General features: G+C 41.8%; 1 protein-coding gene across 1 annotated transcript in view; it reads right to left on the bottom strand.

Annotated features, from left to right (window-relative positions):
- Positions 1 to 2024: 2024 nt before the first annotated feature.
- Positions 2025 to 20467, bottom strand: part of grb2a (growth factor receptor-bound protein 2a) — a 69830-nt gene continuing 51387 nt past the window's right edge. The window contains exon 4 of the mRNA XM_049571347.1: positions 2025 to 2107. Coding sequence (XP_049427304.1) covers positions 2053 to 2107 — 55 coding nt within the window. The 3' untranslated portion in view covers positions 2025 to 2052. The remainder of the gene's footprint in view (positions 2108 to 20467) is intronic.

Here is a 20467-nt window from a genome sequence, read left to right as displayed (position 1 = left end):
ATCTCAGTATTAAAGCCTCGGGTAACTCGCCATGCAACAGGTTTTTGGCATTTTCCTGTTTCTCTCCTTGTGTGACACTGGATTTCTTTCCCCCAAAAGGGGCCATGGAATTGGCCATGACACTCTACTAGTAACATTTCAGGAGTCACACAGTACAAAATGAAATGGAAAATTAGGATTCCAAACACAGTTTAACCCTTGTGCCCTCTTAAGGGAGCAATTTCTAAAGCCTAGTTAGGACCATAAATGATCACAGGTGACATTTGTCACTTTATAAAAAAATGTTTGAAAAATTCCTGCAGTTTTTTTTTTTTTTCATTCTTTTAAACAATAGCCAAAACAACATATATTGAAAACGTTTCCAAAACATTCTGTTAATTCCAAACTATATCCAGGAATTTCATCACAGTGGGAGACCTGAATTACACATGATAATTTACTGCTGTGAAATAAATATAAGATTTTTGCATGAAAGACTAACTGGAAAGAAAATGAGTCTCAGACATGTGTGTCAACTAATCACTAGAAAAGATTATTCCATCTCATGATTTGCTTCAAAGAGAGATCGTCAGTTCTAACTCAGGCGAGACGTTAGGGCCTTGACATGTTTGAAATTAGTCAAGCAACCTACTGTTCAGGTCATGACTTGACTTCTGTGACTGAAATAATTGATGACTTCAAATCTACATATCACACATCAGCTCTCTCCCTCTCTCCTATTATCCTTATCAGTTGAAACAGGGTTTACTGCGCATCATCCAACAGCATGCGGCCAAATCAACTGCCTCTCAGCACAAGGACAGAGATTATCCAAGGGAGAAGAAAAGACTGGATCAATTTACAGCCTTTAATGCTGCAAACAGACGAATGATCCAACACCACTGTGTCTTCATCTTATCAGTCTTTACATGGCTTTATAAAACTGCATCTCTGCATGTTGCAACAGGACCATTCTTTAATGTTAATATTAAGTGAGACACTCTGCTTTTGTTGGAAATGATTAGAGGATGAAATACCTATTTACCTACTGCCTTGATGGCTTTGTACTTTCTTTTATGCTGGATAAAAATGGATATCAGTAAAAATAAAGACTCCCCTCTGATTGTACCCTGCCATGCACACACATATATGAAACAAATTAAAATCTTTGTGCGTATTTACCAAGTAATCCCTTTGGAGCAACATGTTGTGCACTGCACTGCACAGTTAATCATCATCTTATCGTCCCTGAATATTGCAACATTTGATATCCGAAAACGCATTTAGAAACATGAGATTTTCACGGACAGTAATTTGCCTTTCCACAGTTCCTTTCTTGGAGGCAACAGTGAGACATGTAAACAAGGTGGAGTGACTGCATCCAGCACAGTTTTCACTGACACATACTAAAGTTGTGCTTGTAAAATGTCATTTGACCTTTAATTTGGTTGAAAATATGAAAAGCAAAATGAAAGTTCTGTTGAAAATGTACATATAAACTGTAGTATTAAATGTTCTATACCAAATTAATTGAGACGTATAATCAAACAAAAGTGTTTCCTTGGCACAAAAAAAGTTTAACACAACCACATTAATTCTTACATCTGCATACCCCACTTTTAAAATTGTTGCAGCTCACCACACATTATTTAAAAACACGTACCCAGCGTCCCATAGCAGGGTAAATTGGGTCTCAGCTGACATCTTGTTATTAATCTGTTTTTAGCAGATGTGTCCATTAACAGCAAATCAATACAATCAATAATTGTTCCTGCCACCATATTCAGTCAGCAGTATGACTGAATCCACACAAAACACCCTCACCTAACCCTCTTTATTTCATGTTCAACCTGTGCAGATTTGAGGGAGAGCTCACCCGCTCTGCTCAGCTCAGCTCAGCTGTGCGGACATCAAGACATCTTTCTTTTGCTTTTCATTCCACCAGGAAGGGTTACTTTTTGACTGGTGTCACATAACTGGCGGGGAACAGGCCAATCTGTCCGTTACAGTTCCCTTTCCACCAGTTGGCATCACTCTGTTCCAGGACCTGAATGATCTCTCCTCTCTTGAAGCTCAGCTCGCCCTCCTCCTGAGGTTTAAAGTCAAACAAAGCCTCGACTTGCAGAATCTACAAAGGGAAAAAGATACAATAGAAACAACAGTTACAGTGGTTTGCCTCACTAGTGTCTTTGTTGTAGTAACTATTTATGCTGGCCTAACACCAGACAACAAAGTGATTTCATCATCACAGAAAAATTTCCAATGCCTGAATAACATCACATGAGTTTTACTAGACATCAATTTAATCTAAACAAATTTGGAGTATAGTGTGACATAAAACAGCATGTTTTTTATATTGCTCTCTGTGTCTCTGGGGGCTGCTTCCAAACCCGCTGTTATTTCCCAAACCGCTGATGTCCGTGGTGCTTGGAAGAACGACAAGCTACTTGGGCTTGTATTTCTTGTGTCCAACTAAGGGTATCCAGGGGGCGCGCTCTAGGTGCATCCAGAAGCAAATCTTCCCTCTTGTCTCACATTGCAAACGAGCTGCGTGTTCACCAAAGTGGCATCATTTATTATTGGTGCAGAGGATTATGGACGAGCACATTTTTTACAGTGTATTAGCCGACTGGGATATTCAGGCACAGTGTTTATTTGATCCACTGAAAGAAATGCAGAGAAAAGCAGCTGAGGCTGCAGCTGAGCCGTACACAAGGGTACTGCCAGTCGGACCCTCCAGAACTTGAGCTGCTGAAAGCAAACAGCAACTGGTGGTGCCTTTGCTCTAACTGCCCTCAGAAACAGAATCATTCTGCTGCACTGAACTTCAGTGTGGGCAGTTTTTGTTTGAGGCTGCTACAAACCAGAGAGAGCCTCTGTGTTCATTACTATGCATTAAAATTGTATTCCGTAATTGGACAGAGGTGTGCTGGAGACTACGGTTGGACTATTGCACAAATATTTTGATAGCTGGCTGAGCACATTGGCCTTTTGTCATTTTATTTCGCTTCTGCCTTCGCAGAATGATAAGAGCCGCTGCTCCCTCAGCTGAGGGACAGTGGGGAATTGCAGCATGTAAATCAAGCTTCACATCTTACTCAGTGAATTAAGGATTTATTTTGAACAAACCAGAGTTGCTGGTTTCATTAAGTTACATTTCCTTTCTGTAGAGTTTGAATGAAGTACTTAAACATCAGCAATAGTTGTTGGGCTAACTGTGGGTGGTGGGAAAATAACTGAAGATCCTCTTCAGGATCAAAAAGTTAAACTGAAAAAAAAAAACAAAAACATGGCAAAAGCAACCAAAGCCATTGGGGCTGAGAGGACAGATGATCGTTGTCACCTCAAGCTATGTTTTGGCCGACAAAGTAATGGCTTTTGGCTGTGGTGGTGATTAGAGTTCTCAACGGGCCGAAACATTTACAAGGATCCAACTGTGTGAGTTGAAGCCCGAACCCGGCCCGTCCCAACATCATATAAAATACTGAGCTCGAGCCTGACCAAGCCCGACTCCCCCAAAAAGCACTAGTTGGCTTTTAATGCCCAGGACACACGGGCTGTGTGGTTGTGTAACCTTTTTTAGTTATGCATGCCCTGCATGTCTCCATTGGTGGATCACAGACTCTCCACACTGTATTTTCCCTCCAGAGAAGCTAATGGCTCCAGCCGGGAGGAAGGACAGAGAGCCCGGCACGGAGCCTAGCTGCTCCCTCTCCTTCTCTCACTGCCTGCAGGGCGAGACACTGGGCCTTTCCAAAACTGGACCCTACCCACTCCCACTGTATCGTCGAGAGTGCCCTTATTTGTAATCACCTTCACAGCTGACGGAGGCACCCTTCATCATGGTGTAGGGGATTTTGGGACAAACTTCCGTCTCTGCGGCGGAAAGACAAACTGTCATAACTTTTCGTAACCATGTACAATGTACAAAAGCTTAATCCATTTTATGTTTTTCATCTGTATCCAGATGTATTTGTAGCACTTATATTTAATATGTATGTGCTGCTATTGAGGATATATTTGATCTCAAATACAAAGTAATACAATGGATCCCACTCCAGGGGGATGGACAGCTCAGTTATTTACCGGTTACTGCACTGATAGTCAATGAGTCAATAGAGAATCTGGTCTAATGCACTGCAGAAGGAGGGGAGGAGTGAGTTCATTTTAGGAGAATGAGTCTACTTGCGAGTAAGGTGGTAAAGGCAAGGACTTGTTGGTCAGTCTTGGGCATATTAGAGGAGGAGATTTCGAGAACGCAGTGAGAGGGGTCACGGTCTACTGTTTTACCCAGTTCGATTACTAACTGTTTCAAATATAGCAGCCCAAAACTCTGATAATTGAAGGCATGACAGGAACATGTGTACATAATCAGCAGGTGAACTTTTATACCTATTGCAACAATCAGTCCTGTCCAAGAACATTTAGCCAGCCTAGCGTTTGTGAGGTGGACTCTGTAAAAGATCTTGCACTGCAAAAGGCTGTGTGTAGCACATATAGAAGAGGTATGTACGCAGTCTAGTAAAGGCTCCCACCGTTAATCCAGCACAATGTTCGCTATGAGTTTATTCTGTCCATAATGATTAAATGTCACACTGCTAGCTTGCTAACGTCAGCACACGTAACGTATGCTAACGTTATATTACACAGTGTTCAATGATACAGTCTATTATCTCCCTATTACTCTAATCTTTCCTGCTTATCGTTCAAACAAATGATTAATTTCTATATTAATATCGGTACTCATTTAAGATACCTTCATCAGTTACCGGAGGCCACTGTCTAACATCATCAATCCAGCTATTCATGATGCTGTCACTGTAGAGAGTCAGTTCACAATGACAGCATAATGAATTGATGACTGACAAATGTCACCGCAGCAATGGCGGCGCCGCATGATGGCGGCATGCACAAGTGGCTCACTGAATTCATCTATACATGCACCTCGGCAGTGCCCAGGAGGTGAACTGGCACCTCTCCAGCTACCAGTCCACGCTCCATGTTTCAGTCCGGACGGGGACTTGAATAGGCGACCCTCCGGTTCCCAACCCAAGTCCCTATGGACTGAGCCAAGAGCATTTCCCTCAGGGGAAACGGAGCTTGTATTTACTTTTAGTTCACAGATGAGAAACAATAAATTGTCAAGACAGTAAAGCCTCCACTAAAATAGCATTTTAAGTCGTGTATGTGACTTATCCGGATCTTATCAGGGATTTATACTTCGGGATTTATCCAGGTTTCATATGAGGAGAGGGAAAGATCGCCGGCTGCTAGGCTAATCAATACAATGTAAAATGCCATAGGCTTGTGCTAATAATGTTAGCATGTTGTATTTGTTTAAAAAATGTATTTAGTACAGGACAGTTGTTTTGTCGGTGAACCTTGTGAGTTGTTATGGAGCCAAACTGTGTGCCGTTACCTTTGTTACATGTTGCCGTTGTCCCTGGTTTTATATGAGAAGAGGAAAAGATTGCTAGTTGCTAGGCTAATTTATACAATGTAAAATGCCATAGGCTTGTGCTAATAACGTTAGCATGTTGTATTTGTGGGGAAAATGTGTCCAGATTAACACAAGTGTTTGTCTGTGAATGCTGCGAGTTATAGTGAAGCTGATTTGTGTACTTGTTTTTCAAATTGTCTCTATTAAGCCATGTTTAATGTGTGTTTTGAATCAACTAAACTTAACAGCACTTCACAGAAACCTCTGCCGCCAACTAGTGTTTTGGAGGTGTAACTGCAGAGTGACACAGACACGTTGCCAAATCCTCAGTAAGAAAAGTAGCTATTGGCTAGCCTAAAAGTTGCTAGAAGTCACTAAATGATGTCATCACCTAATTTGCATAATTGGCCATATGCATGTAATTGTAATGGCTGCTGTAGGAGAGAGGAATAACGTCGTGGGAGAGACAAAAACTGAGTAAAAAACACCCTGAATATGTTTAGAATTACAAATGAACCTTCTTTCAGTGATTTATATCAGACAAAGAAAATTTTACATTTACATCCCACCCTGACTGTAAGGATCAGCCAGCCAGTGGTTCCGCGCATGCGCGATTCACTTGCAGCCTGGACGCGGAGGGGTTAACATCTCCTGTTCTGACTGCAGCTGGGAGGGAGGACTGGGCCGCCTGCGAGTGCTTTGGGGTGGGGGAGGGGCCCACGGCAGCATCCGCTGCTCGTTGAGAAGAATAAGAACGATACGTGCTTTAACGTCAGAGTCTCCAAAAGTCTCTAATAACATCAGAAAAAGTCGCTAGATTTGTCACTAGTCGCTTTGTTGAAAACAGTCGCTAGCGGGGTCTAAAAAGTCACTAAATATAGAGACAAAGTCACTAAGTTGGCAACACTGCACAGACACACCACCGCAGAAGTAAAAATGCTCACAACGGCATAGGCAACGTGCGTAGGCTACATGCGTAGGGTCAACGCACAACCATAAATCCCCTTTTATACTTCTTGCAAATGTAGTTGGCTATACATCTGGGCATTTCTCGGACACACAAAATCCTCAGTCTATGCCGTGTGAACTGTCATTTTCTGTTAATTTAGCTTTCGCTGGTTAACTGGTTAATTTTTAAGGCCTTACCCTCCACTCCTTCTTACACTCCACTGACTCAGTAAACTTAATCGACGCAGTTCATAAAGCACTTTCCATTTAGATATTTTTTTATATTTTGACATTGATGTTTTGATATTTTGTTATGTACCGTAAAACTTGGTGTATAAGTCACACTTTTTTTCCCTTTTTTTTCATCTAAAAAGTTGGGTGTGGGTTATAGACCGGTGCGACCTATAGACCAAGGTAAATGCTGACATAGGTAATTTGACCCACAAGATGGCGCTACGTTAGGCTGACCAAACGTCCTCTTTTGCCCGGACATGTCCACTTTTCACGTCCCGTCCGGGGCGTCTGGGGGTCTTTTATAAACTGATGATAATGTCCGGTTTTCCGTGTGTTTGTGTGTGTTAGAGTGCGGCACGGGCAGCATATTTCTGTCCGAACCCGAACCAAGCCCGACATTATTTAATGACCAAAGCACTGAGTTTGTGTCACACAGTGGTTACAGGCTATTTAACAGGCTGGGCGTGTGCTGTGGGTGCTCAGCTGCGGAGAGGGAGACCTCCGTGTTTGAGACGGGAGCGGGAGGCGGGAGGTCCGAGGCTTCCAGCGAGAGGAGAGGGAGAAATAAAACAAAATAAGATAAAATAGGAAAAACCTGTCTCCCTCTTTTATTTTATTTTCAGCATTTAATCAAGGCGGAGGCGGGCAGCTGGAGGTCCGAGACTTCCAGCGAGGAGAGAGGTAGAAACAAACAGCCAATGTGTGTCTGTGTGTGTTATATTCAGGTGTTGTCACGTAAATAACAGTGCCCAAGCAATAAACAGGACAGACAATAGGATTTTATTTATTTTTACACTACATTTTCACTGAAAGCTGACCGATGCTGTTATACCGTAATTTTATTTCCTGAAGAGGTTGTTTGGAAAATTGCAATCTGAAAAGTAACCAAAGCTGCTTAAGAGGTTATTGTGTTTTGAATGTGTTTCAAATTAAAAATAAAGGGAAACAGTGTAGGAATAACTTGTATAACGTTTTTATTAACAAATAGTAATATAAAACCTTGTTTTCCCTGTTTGAAACCTTAAAAAATAGACTGCCACTTATATGCCAGTGCGACTTATATTCCGAGTTTTACGGTAAATTTCTTGCCTTTATTTTATTTTTTGACAGCTGGCTGGCTTTGTCCCAGCTCAAGTTCCTTAGGTTATGTTTTTTATTTCATTCATTCATGTTCCTGTTTTACTTTTTGATGACATCACCTGTGTCTGATTGTCTGTCCCGTCCTGATTAGCCTCACCTGTGTCTCGTTATCCTCCCCCTCACCAGAGTATTTAGTGTGTCTTGTTTTCACTCAGCGGCAGTTCGTCTTAGCTCCTTGTGTGTCTAGCGATTCAGCCTTTTATTCCCTGTGTCCTTTTCTTGTTTTTTTTGGATTTAACCTGTTGATTCACTCAGCCTCTGCCTCATCCCTATTGGATTTGTTTGCCTCTACTGGTAGTCCTTCTGTGTACCAAACCTCCCTTTTGACCAGTAAAGGCTGTGTTATTTTACCCGAACTGTCTCCAGAGTTGTGTGTTTAAGTCCACTCTCACTGGGTTCACCAGTTGTTACAGACTGCTTTAACATGTGGAAACACAGTGCTGCCCACCCTCCGATCTCCATTGGTTAGCTAATGTTAGCCTTGGCTGAACTGCACTGCATGCCACCCAAGTTGGGTGGGAGCTAGCCGTGATGTCTCAGTCAGATATTACCATTGATGACGCTGTCCCACCAGTGGGATGCCATTCCTGCAGAAACATGGCAGCCACCATTTGGGCTCCACCCCTAATAACGCGGTGGGTTAGCACAAGTAATCGCAAAACCCTTTTCGCATTGTTAACAATGTTAACACCACTAGCTGTGCTGACACTGCTAACGGTGATAACACTGATATTATAGTGGACAATGCCAAATGGATTTGTGGTTGAAAACTGGGCTGCATACTCATCGGGGCAACCTGGGGGGACCGGAGAGTGGGTACAATGTCTCCACAGCAATGCTGTTGGGTAGGGCAAAATTATGGTAAGCAAATAACATGAATACATGTCAAATCTATTCACAGCGTCAAAACTATTCACAGCAGTTAACCCAATAACTGTTCATATCCCTAGTGTGACTGCGCAATTTTAGATCATAATTAGTTTTAGTGTAGTAGTATTAGTATTAATTCCTACCTCTCCCACAGACAGCAGTTCATCAGCATAAACAATTGCAAATCCCCCACTGCCCCCCTTTGGCAAGGTGTTCCCCAAAGTTCAGTTCTCGGCCCCCTCCTCTTCATCCTGTACATTCTACCCCTCGGTCACATAATCCGCCATCATGGACTTCAGTTTCACTGCTTTGCTGATGACATTCAGCTCAACATCTCCACCAAAGCCATCACTCCTGCCACTCACTCTACCCTCACCAACTGCATCACCAAAATAAAATCCTGGCTGCAAACCAACTTCCTCAAAATTAACTGTGACAAATCAGAAGTTATCATAACTTCTCCCTCTCCATCGATGGCTCCACTGTGCTCTCCTCCCCTCATGTCTGTAACCTTGGTGTCATCTCTGATCAAACCCTCTCTTTTGACCAACACATCAAATACATCACCAAAACAGCCTTCTTTCATCTCAGGAACATCGCCTGCCTCCATCCATCCCTCTCCTTTTCAGCTGCATAGACTCATCCACGCATTCATCACTTCCAGGCTCGACTACTGCTATAGCCTACTCTACGGTTTATCATCCAAAACAATCAAGAAACTTCAATATATCCAGAACTCAGCTGCTCGTCTTCTCACACACTCCCGGACCCATGACCACATCACCCCCGTCCTTTATAATCTCCACTGGCTCCCAATCCCCCAGCGTATCCACTTCAAACTCATCATCACTTTCAAAGCTCTCTCAGTGTTCAAGTTTGTAAGGAAAAAAAAAAATACAAGCACATATTTTAAAGTGGGGATAAAATCTTTTGGTGGATTGACCAAGTAAATACTACACATTACAAACACTGGATGACACCTGAGTGAACTCCATCTGCTGATGAAATCCATTAAAGGCTGAAAGCTTTAGTTTAGTTAGGACTCTGTGATAGGAATTGCATTTGTCATACTGCTATCACTAAGGTGAAAAATGAACCTTCAAGCTTCAAGCTGAGATTACTTTCATTAAAAGTGACACTTGCAGTTGCTTAGAGAGAGAGAGAGAGAGAGAGAGAGAGAGAGAGAGAGAGAGATGCAGGTAATGACAGTGGCTTACAACAACATTAATAAAGTAATAATATTATAGTTATAGTTCTGGTTACTGCGGTACAATATGTTGAAAGTATGTATTAATATCTGGCAGTATACATGTGTGACAATAATCATATGTGTATAATAACAGAAGAAGTATGACTAATGACTAATGATGGCAGCAGCAGCAGGAGGCATCTGGCGGGAAGCTTTAGTTTAGTTAGGACTCTGTGATAGGAATTGCATTTGTCATACTGCTATCACTAAGGTGAAAAATGAACCTTCAAGCTTCAAGCTGAGATTACTTTCATTAAAAGTGACACTTGCAGTTGCTTTGGTGATGAAGTCAGTATCAGTGTGTGTGCAAACCAATGTGCGTGTTCTGTATGAGATTAAAAGTTAATTCGCTACCTTGGGAACAGATGCTGAAAACACAACTGCACCAAAAGTTTAATTTTGAAGCTGTTGTCAAGCTTTCAATTATGTAACAATCAATCAATCAATCAATCAATTTTATTTATAAAGCCCAATATCACAAATCACAATTTGCCTCACAGGGCTTTACAGCATACGACATCCCTCTGTCCTTAAGACCCTCACAGCGGATAAGGAAAAACTCCCCAAAAAAACCCCTTTAACGGGGAAAAAAAACGGTAGAAACCTCAGGAAGAGCAACTGAGGAGGGATCCCTCTTCCAGGACGGACAGACGTGCAATAGATGTCGTACAGAACAGATCAGCATAATAAATTAACAGTAATCCATATGACACAATGAGACAGAGAGAGAGAGAGAGAGAGAGAGAGATGCAGGTAATGACAGTAGCTTACAACAACATTAATGAAAGTAATAATATTATAGTTATAGTTCTGGTTACTGCGGTACAATATGTTGAAAGTATGTATTAATATCTGGCAGTATACATGTGTGACAATAGTCATATGTGTATAATAACAGAAGAAGTATGACTAATGACTAATGATGGCGGCAGCAGGAGGCATCTGGCGGGACCACGGCAGCAGCACAACCACACACGTCATGCTGTCCAGGCACCGCTGTGATATGAGTTAATCTGAGAGACAGTGGAGCACAAAGGCTCCGGAGAAGAAGCCGAGTTAGTGACATCCAGAATGTCCGGGTTAGCTAGATTGAGTTATAGGATGAGAGAGAGAGAGAGAAGGAGAGAAGGGGCCGGTGTATTATAGAGGTCCTCCGGCAGACTAGGCCTAAGTCAGCCTAACTAAGGGCTGGTACAGGGCAAGCCTGAGCCAGCCCTAACTATAAGCTTTATCAAAGAGGAAAGTCTTAAGTCTAGTCTTAAATGTGGAGTGTCTGCCTCCCGGACCGTAACAGGAAGATGATTCCACAGGAGAGGAGCCTGATAGCTAAAGGCTCTGGCTCCTGATCTACTTTGGAGACTTTAGGGACCACGAGTAACCCTGCGTTCTCAGGCGCAGTGTTCTGGTGGGATAATATGGCACTATGAGCTCTCTAAGATATGATGGAGCTTGACCATTTAGAGCTTTATAAGTTAACAGTAGGATTTTAAATTCAATTCTGGATTTTACAGGAGCCAGTGCAGAGAAGCTAAAACAGGAGAGATATGATCGCGTTTCTTAGTTCCTGTTAGTACGTGCTGCTGCATTCTGAATTAGCTGGAGAGTTTTTAAGGACTTACTAGAGCTACCTGATAATAGAGTTACAGTAATCCAGCCTTGAGGTAACAAAAGCGTGGACCAATTTTTCTGCATCTTTTAGTCAGGATAGGCTAATTTTCGCGCAATATTACGCATGAATGAAAAAATGCAGTCCGTGAGGTTTGCTTTAAAATGAGAATTAAAAGACAAATCTTGATCAAATATTACTCCGAGGTTTCTTACGGTAGTGGCAGAGGCCAGAGCAATGCCATCTAGAGAAACTATGTTATCAGATAAAGAGTCTCTGAGTTGTTTGGGGCCAAGAACAATAACTTCAGTTTTGTCTGAATTTAACATCAGGAAATTGGTGCTCATCCAAGTTTTTATGTCTTTAAGGCAATTATGGAGTTTAGTTAATTGATTGCTTTCTTCTGGCTTCATTGATAAATACAACTGAGTATCATCTGCATAACAATGGAAATTTATAGAGTGATTTCTAATGATGTTACCTAAAGGAAGCATATATAGAGTAAACAGGATTGGTCCGAGCACAGAACCTTGCGGAACTCCAAAACAAACTTTAGTACGTAAGGATGGTTCATTGTGAACGTCAACAAATTGAAAACGATCAGATAAATAAGATTTAAACCAGCTTAGTGCTGAACCTTTTAAGCCAATTAAGTGATCCAGTCTCTGCAGTAGAATTTGATGGTCAATTGTGTCAAACGCCGCACTAAGATCTAATAAAACAAGTACAGAGACGAGTCCTCTGTCTGAAGCAATCAGAAGGTCATTTGTAATTTTAACTAGAGCTGTCTCAGTGCTATGATGCACTCTAAATCCTGACTGAAATTCCTCAAATAAATTAATATCCTGGAGAAAATCACACAGCTGGTCTGCGACTACTTTCTCAAGGATCTTTGACATAAAGGGAAGATTAGATATTGGTCTATAGTTGGCTAACACCTCTGGATCCAGGGTGGGCTTTTTTAGTAGAGGTTTAATTACAGCTATCTTAAAAGACTGTGGTACATAGCCTGTTAATAAGGATATATTGATCATATCTAATATATGAGTGTTAACTAAAGGAAAGACCTCCTTAAGTAGCCTAGTTGGGATGGGGTCTAAGAGACACGTTGATGATTTGGATGAAGAAATCACTGCAGTCAATTCTTGAAGAGAAATTGGGGAGAAGCAATCTAAATATATATTAGATTTTACAGCTGTGTTTGAGGTTAGATAGGTACTATCTGAGGGCAGGAGGTCATGAATTTTGTCTCTAATAGTTAGAATTTTGTCATTAAAAAAGCTCATAAAATCATTACTGCTAAGGGCTAAAGGAATACAAGGCTCAATAGAGCTTTGACTCTCAGTCAGCCTGGCTACAGTGCTGAAAAGAAACCTGGGGTTGTTCTTATTGTCTTCTATTAATGCTGAATAATAGTTTGCTCTGGCATTGCAGAGGCCCCTCTTATAAGTTTTGAGACTGTCTGTCCAGATTAAATGAGATTCTTCCAGTTTGGTTAATCGCCAATTCCTTTCAAATGTTCGCGATATTTGTTTTAACCTACGGGTTTGAGAGTTATACCAAGGAGCGAACTTTCTTTGCTTTTTTAACTTCTTTTTAAGAGGAGCTACAGAGTCGAGTGTTGTTCGTAGCGAGCCTACGGTGCTATCAACAAAATGATCAATTCGGGAGAGGTTAAAGTCGGCACGGGAAACCTCTGTTACTGAAGGTATTGGTATTGAATTTAACGACGAAGTAATCTTTTCCTTAAGTTTTGCGACAGCACTATCTGATAAACATCTAGTATAGTAACTGTTGCTGAGTGGCGTGTAATCGAGTAAAAAGAAATCAAAAGTAATCAGATAATGATCCGATAGCGAGGGATTCTGTGGAAAGACTTTTAGGTTATCAATTTCAATTCCATACGTCAGAACTAGATCAAGGGTATGGTTAAAACAATGAGTAGGTTCATGTACACCCTGACTGAAGCCAATGGAGGCTAATAATGAGATAAACGCGGTAGCCAGGGAGTCATTATCAACGTCGACATGAATGTTAAAATCGCCTACAATAATAACAATCCTCCTCCACATCTATATATCCAAGATAACTAGGAGGTGCGATAATATTCCACCAGCTAGTTTAATGACTTGTACTGAACCACCCAGAGGAAGTCATTTCCTGCGCTGTCATGCAAGACCTTGAAATGCTGAAAACCATTGTCAAACCTGTGGAGGGTGAAAATGTGAAGACCAAAGAGAGTTTAAAATCCTGGAGGAGATTTTGGTGGTAAAAACTTCCTTATTTTACTATATAATGACGAAAACTCTGTCTGTCTGTGGGTGTGTCTGTTGGTGTGTCTGTTCCACGTTTTTCTCCTCACTGACTTGGTCAATCCATGTGAAATTTGGTACAGTGGTAGAGGGTAATGGGAGGATGCGAATGAAGCAGTATTACATCAATTGGCCAAAGGGGGGCGCTATAGCAACTGATTGAAATTGCAAACTTTGAATGGGCATATCTCATGCCCCGTATGTCATAGAGACATGAAACTTTGCACAGAGATGCCTCTCCTCATGAGGAACAAATTTGCCTCAAGAACCCATAACTTCCCGTTATACAGATTTTCCGCCATTTTGAATTTTTTGAAAGACACTTAAAATGGATCTCTCACAGGAAGTTTGACCGATCTGCATGAAACTCGGTGAACATAATCTAGGGACCAATATCTAAAGTTCCCTCTTGGCAAAAGTTGGAAAACTTACTAAACCTGAGCTTCTATAAGGCAATGAATATTGCGGAGGGCGTGGCTCATCACATAAAGGTGTATAACATCTCAAGAGTTTCACCGATCACCACGCAACTTTGTAGGCATATGACCACACATAATCTGAGGGGACCCCTCCATTATTGACCCCATCAAACAAAATGGGGGCGCTAGAGAGCTAATTTCTTATCTAGGTCTGACTGGCATATCGATTTTTACTAAACTTGGTAGATATGTAGAACAGGACGCCTCAAGGTGACTGGAGAAATTTAACTCTAATTGGCAACTGGGTGGCGCTATAACAACAGAAAAATGGCTAAAATGCGACTGATCGCTGTGGCTCCCCCTGTGGCCGAACTTTTCTTCTAATTTTTGGTATGACTAAGTCATGGTATGATATGCTGTACATAATCACGGAAACTGTCAGTGTGTCATTCTGTCAGTCAGTCATTCTGTCTGACGTGGTCAATCTATGTGAAACTGAACATAGGCATTGAGGATTGGCATAGGTAGAAGGTGACAAAGCTACCAATGGGTATGGACTAGTATTTGATAATCTAGGAAAGATAAAAAGTGAAAGACAACCTAAGAAACTACAGGCTAAGATGATTCCTGACAAATTTAGAGCACCACTCAGGATGTCACAGAGATTAAACTTTAATATGAACCTTTGGGGTGTGACTGATGATTCACAGGGGGGAAAATATGAGAATTGTGGACCATCACAATACAATCACACAACAGCTGTTATTTCTTGGAGATGTCAACATCCTGAACCATTAGGTCAACACACAAATTCCATTTCTGAGGTGAAACACTATTTTATGCTTTATATGTATGAAATAAACATGATTTATAAAATATTTAATCTATTTTCATTTTCTGAACTTGCTCTGAGCAAAAAAACTAACAGTATGTATTCACTGATAACATCAGTGTCAAAATGTATTGCTATAAACATCTTTGCTTCAATTTTTCATTTATTTATTTTTTGTTAAAGATGTGTCCCAGATTTTTTTCAACTCTGTCAGATTTCTACAAAAACATCATTTAATCAGGGCTTAGCCAGTATATCCCCAGGTCTCCTGTCTCACTTCCTAATAGGTGTGTCTCACCCATAACCAGTCAACACCATAGCCCTTCCAAATCCAAACTAAATAATAATTATGGTTTAAAACTGAGTATTTTGATTGGCATTAAGAGAACTCTCAGCAACTTTGAAAGGTAAAATGGCTACTCATTACAACTGCTGTGAAATTAATAAATATATAAAAATGTCAGCTCTGTACGACGTCAACTCGGTCAGGTCTGACATCCATGGCGTAAATGGCCCTGGCGTACAACCATGATGCCAGTTACAAATTCAAGTGGGCTGGGTTTTAAAACCAAGAAATGTCAATGATGCAGTCATTTTCAGCAGCGTGCAGCTTATTCAAAACCTTTATTTTTCAAGCTTTGGGTTACGACAAATTTTAAACAAATGCAAATTAGCATTTGTTTAGCACAAGTGCAGGGCCATCGCAACCGGACAGGAAAACTAGGCAATTGTATAGGGCTCCAAGCTGGAAGGGGGCCCCCGGAGACAGCTGACATTGGTCCATATCAATGACAGTATGATGGAACCCCTATAGACACTGCAACAACGGCAACACATTGGAATCCCCCCTCATGGGGCCCCCTACTAGCTGCTGCTTGCAAGTGGCAGTGGAAGTAGGGTGACCAGACGATTGTGCGGGACTACACAGCATTTCTGTCTCTTTTCACACGTCATGCAAATTGAGACCATGTCCCGCATGATTGGTTGCCACCCGCGCTAGCATTGTTGGAGTACTGTAGTACTACGTTACCTCACGGTACCACTACTGTGGGATAAGTTCAAAGTCAATTGCAAGAGGGTGAGTGTCCATGCACCGTCCAATAACAGCGTGCACTGGCCAATAACAGCGTGCGCTGGCCACCTGGCACTCAATATGCTGCTGCGGTGGTTTGTATCCAGTGACATTTCAGGTATTAGCTGAGCTATTGAGTATCTTTAAGCAGTGAAAGTTACTATTTGTTTCTTTTTACTTGTAGGTTAGATTTGTTTATATGCTACAGTGATTTGTTTTCCACAGAGCTCTACGGTGCGAGCATTTTACTCGCATTTGCGACTAAAAATGTTTTGCGCAAGCAAAACAAATCATTCAGGAGCACGCTGTGTGAGTACAGATTTCAACCAGCAGCAGAAACTAAAGGCGAATCCTGCCAGTTGTGGGTTGAATGGGGTCACAGACGCTGTATTCCTGTCAAATATGGTGCAAGATAAGGGCTTAACGGAGATGGAGAAGTCCGGCTCCAGGTCCAATAATTTCTTCTTTGTTGATTTCATGACTGTCCAGAAATACCTGAACAGCCGGGCCGTGGCGGCACACAGGTGTGATGTGTCAGAGGAGAAATGAGCCGTTCACATTTCTCTCTTTGTGGCAGGTAACGGCCCACAAACCTCAGTGCACTTTAGAGACTGTTCTTTACTTATGGAGGGACTGTTCTTTACTTGTCAGGGGAGGAGGGTGGCTGGTTTATTTTTATTTTATTTATTTATTTTATTTTAATCCCCCCTATGTTAATCACTGATTGATGCTGTTTTTGAAGTATGAATACATCAATAAGTAATTTATTCCATTGAAATATCAGTAATGTATTATAGAAAAGTGATTTATCTTTTTATAAATGACAAAAGGCACATCTGCCTCATTTTTGCTGTGGTATCGTGATACTACTCAGAACTGTGATACTTTCACTGGTATCGTACCGTGGGTCCCAATTTTGGTACCGTGACAAGTCTCTGATGACTAAACTTCGCACTGGGGGCGGGTGTCCCACATTGTCCCTCACAAACCTACTCCTTGTCCCACATTTGGTTTATTGGGACCTGGTCACCCTAGAGGCGTGGGGGGTGGGGGCCCTCCAAGGTGCCTCTTGCCTGGGGCCCCCAGAGTGTCTTGAAACAGCCCTGAACAAGTGGCAATAACAGTAACCAGTAACAAACTCTATAGGTGTTTCTCGAAGTCAAGCAAGGATCCTGAAATGGATGAATTTCAAGAAGGCTAGATCAACAAACCCCGCTGAGGGATTGTTTGAAGGACTCCTCCTACCAAGGGAGGATCCCTGACTCTGAGACACACACACTGGGTTCATCCCAATACCGAATCTCGCATTCACGTTTCCCTCACTTGCGTCTCTTCCTCAAGTCTTAGCTCCTCCCTCGTAGGACACAGCGGGGAGATGCAAGGATGAGATGCGAGGAGAGAAGAAACGAGGAGTAATATCTTTCGAGAAATGAGACGTCCTTTCCTCTTAAGCGTCACGTGAAGTGACATCCGTTTATTAAAGGGCCAGTGTGTAAAATGGGTTGAAAACAGTGACATCAGTGGCCAAATTCTAGATTGCAGGGCTCACTCGCTCACCCCTCCTGTCGGGTAAATGACGGTGGCCTCGTAGGGACAAAAAGCCTTGCGCACAAGTTTTTCAGGAGTAGGTATATCTAGCGAAGAGGTGAATGTTTATTTAGAAATCTAAGCCATGTTACAATATTGTAATGAATCCCTCACGAGCAGGAGACCAGAGGAGCGTTTGGGAAAAAGGCCAGTTTATTTGAGCACTCCAGAAACTCCGGTAACACCAGGGGTAAAAGACTCCGTCCCAAACTCTGACTCTTCTAGCGTAACACACACACTTCATGACTTTACACACATACTCGTTTACCATACCGAGTGGGCACCCCCTCCCTCTCTGCTCCGCCAACCTCCAGCCCGCACACTGACTGACAGCGTAGCCTGTAAACAGAGCTCAGCTGTTTATTTAGCCTAGTGATATCTCCGGACTATAGTAGCTGCAATGGACGACTTTGAACATGATTTTGAAGAGTTTCTTGTAGCGGACACAGACCCAAAGCCATACCTGTTTGAGCCGGAGCATACAGATGAGGAACTCCATGTGTTTGATGCTGAGCGGGCAAGAAGAGAGGCTGAATGCACAGAATGGGATTCGGTGCTACTGCTACCATCGTTGGGGAGATATATCATCAGGAGCAAAAGCGCCGCAGAGAGTGCATGACAAGGAGTGAAGCTGCGTCTTCTTTTCCTCGCAGATGACAGTTTGGGTTCATTCTCTCCTGTTGCGTGGTAAGTGTGGTCCATTCACAAACTTTATAACTAAAAAAACTTTTCACTACTCTCTATCGACGAACTGCTAACACTCTGCTGTTTCCTCCTCCTTCTTCTTTCCTTCCGCTGTCTTCGTTGGTTCATTCTCTGGCTGCCTGGATTGTTCGCTCGGTCTGCCGTACATACATGGCGGCACAAGATAGCGACCTCTCTAAAGCAAGGCCCTTGCTATATATATATATATATATATATATATATATATAAGCATAATTATAAGGCTACGAAAACCAAACAAATTTTATTTTATAGCGATTATACACTTGTATAAACATATTAATGGGTAGAATATTCAGATTCAGATTCAGACTGACAGTAAACCATGCCAAATATTACACACTGGCCCTTTAACAGCTATAGAAACTTTTAATGGAGTTTGTTGATTCACACACACAATGTTATATATACATATACAATGATATAGATACAGATACAGTTCTCAGTAGCAGAGCAGCAGTGTTTTCTCTCTAACAATCACCTGCACATGAACAACAACCTGCGTTCTGTATCTATAATCTGTCCTGTGTCCTGCTCAGTCACACAATGTGTTTATATGATTTATTCATTATTTGCATCTGTATGTATTGATATTCTGATTGTGAGTTCATTATTTGCAGACAGACTCTCTGACTTTGATTGTATCCATAATAAAAGTTGATGAGGGAAATGAAGAGAAAAATGTGTGTGAAAAAAGTGTATCCTCGCTTCCCTCCCCACCGAAAGCCTCCTCTCGCCTTGACTCCTCCGAGTGCATTTAAGGAACTGAGACGCCCTACAAGATGGCGAGTCTCAATCTATTTCCAGGTCAAGTGATCGGGGATAGAGGAGTCAAGGAAGGATGGGATGAACCCCTAGTCTCTCTGCCGGCATCTCTCTTTCTCCCTCTCCCCTCTTTCAGTTGAGGAAAATACATGAGATGTATTTTTATCCAATCTATGGCAGCAAATACATTTACAACAGCAAAGTTACTATTCAAAAACGATCTCACTGGAGACAAATCTAAAATGTCAATAAAATACATATTACTCCTGACATCACAATACTAAGTGAAGTAAATAAGCAATGTTAATAAAGAATGAAGACCACAGATATCGGTCAGTATCAGTACTTCCTCCTGCTCGCTGCTCTCCTGACCTTTGCTGTTGATGTGAGTCACTGTCCGCAGGTAGGCTAACACTACCTCTGGCTAATTTTAAAAGCCGTGGCAAACTCAACAGTTAGACTACATACACGCAGCTTTAGTTTTAGCATTTTTTTTTAACAATTTGCTATTAGCTATAGGAAGCCACTGTGCTTGTGTAAAACATGACCGCTGAATGAGCGACTGCGGACAGAGCACACTGAAATATCACTTTCTACATGCTCAACATGTATATTGATAAAGAATTGGCTTTTTACTGGCAAAGGTTTTATTGCACATATTTAAAAAACAGCGTTTTGTTGCATTGTTGTCATCAACTAAAGTAATCTTCAAGTTATATTCACTTTCCCTGCACCATGGCCTCTCTCTGCTGTTCACTGACTTCACACTGTGTTGCATGTGTGCGTGTGTGTGTGTGTGTGTGTGTGTGTGTGTGTAGTCAGCCCCGACATGCAGAGCGCAAGATAGAGGCTGCAGCATATTAACAAATGAAAACAAAACTTTATTAAAAAAAACAAAAATTTCTGAGTCTTTCAATACTGCTGTCTTTATTAATTTTGCCCAGAGGGCCATTTAATACTGAATTTTGGTACCCATCCCTAGCTGCGCCTCTCAGAGGTTCCTTCTGGTCCAGATGTGGCCTGTGGGCTGCCAACTGAATAGGCCTGATGTATGCTATTCAAGAAAAAATTAAATAACTGGGAGGTTGGCTCATTACGAGGTTTAAGAATCAAGACTTTGATCTTTTAAAAGGCTGGAATCAAACTATCGGCCGCTGCAGTAAAGACATTTCCTTTGTACATGGGATGCCTGCTCTCCCCACCGAGCTGCTGGGCGCCCCATGGCTCCCTTGTCTTAAAGTCAATGTTTTTTTTTTGTTTTTTGTTTTTTTAAAGGTTTTTGGTTAGATAT

The sequence above is a fragment of the Epinephelus fuscoguttatus genome, linkage group LG3 (assembly GCF_011397635.1).
Source record: "Epinephelus fuscoguttatus linkage group LG3, E.fuscoguttatus.final_Chr_v1".
In the NCBI taxonomy this organism is placed as follows: Eukaryota; Metazoa; Chordata; class Actinopteri; order Perciformes; family Serranidae; genus Epinephelus; species Epinephelus fuscoguttatus.
Note: the sequence above shows the minus strand (reverse complement) of the source record. Positions and strands in the feature narration are given on the sequence as shown.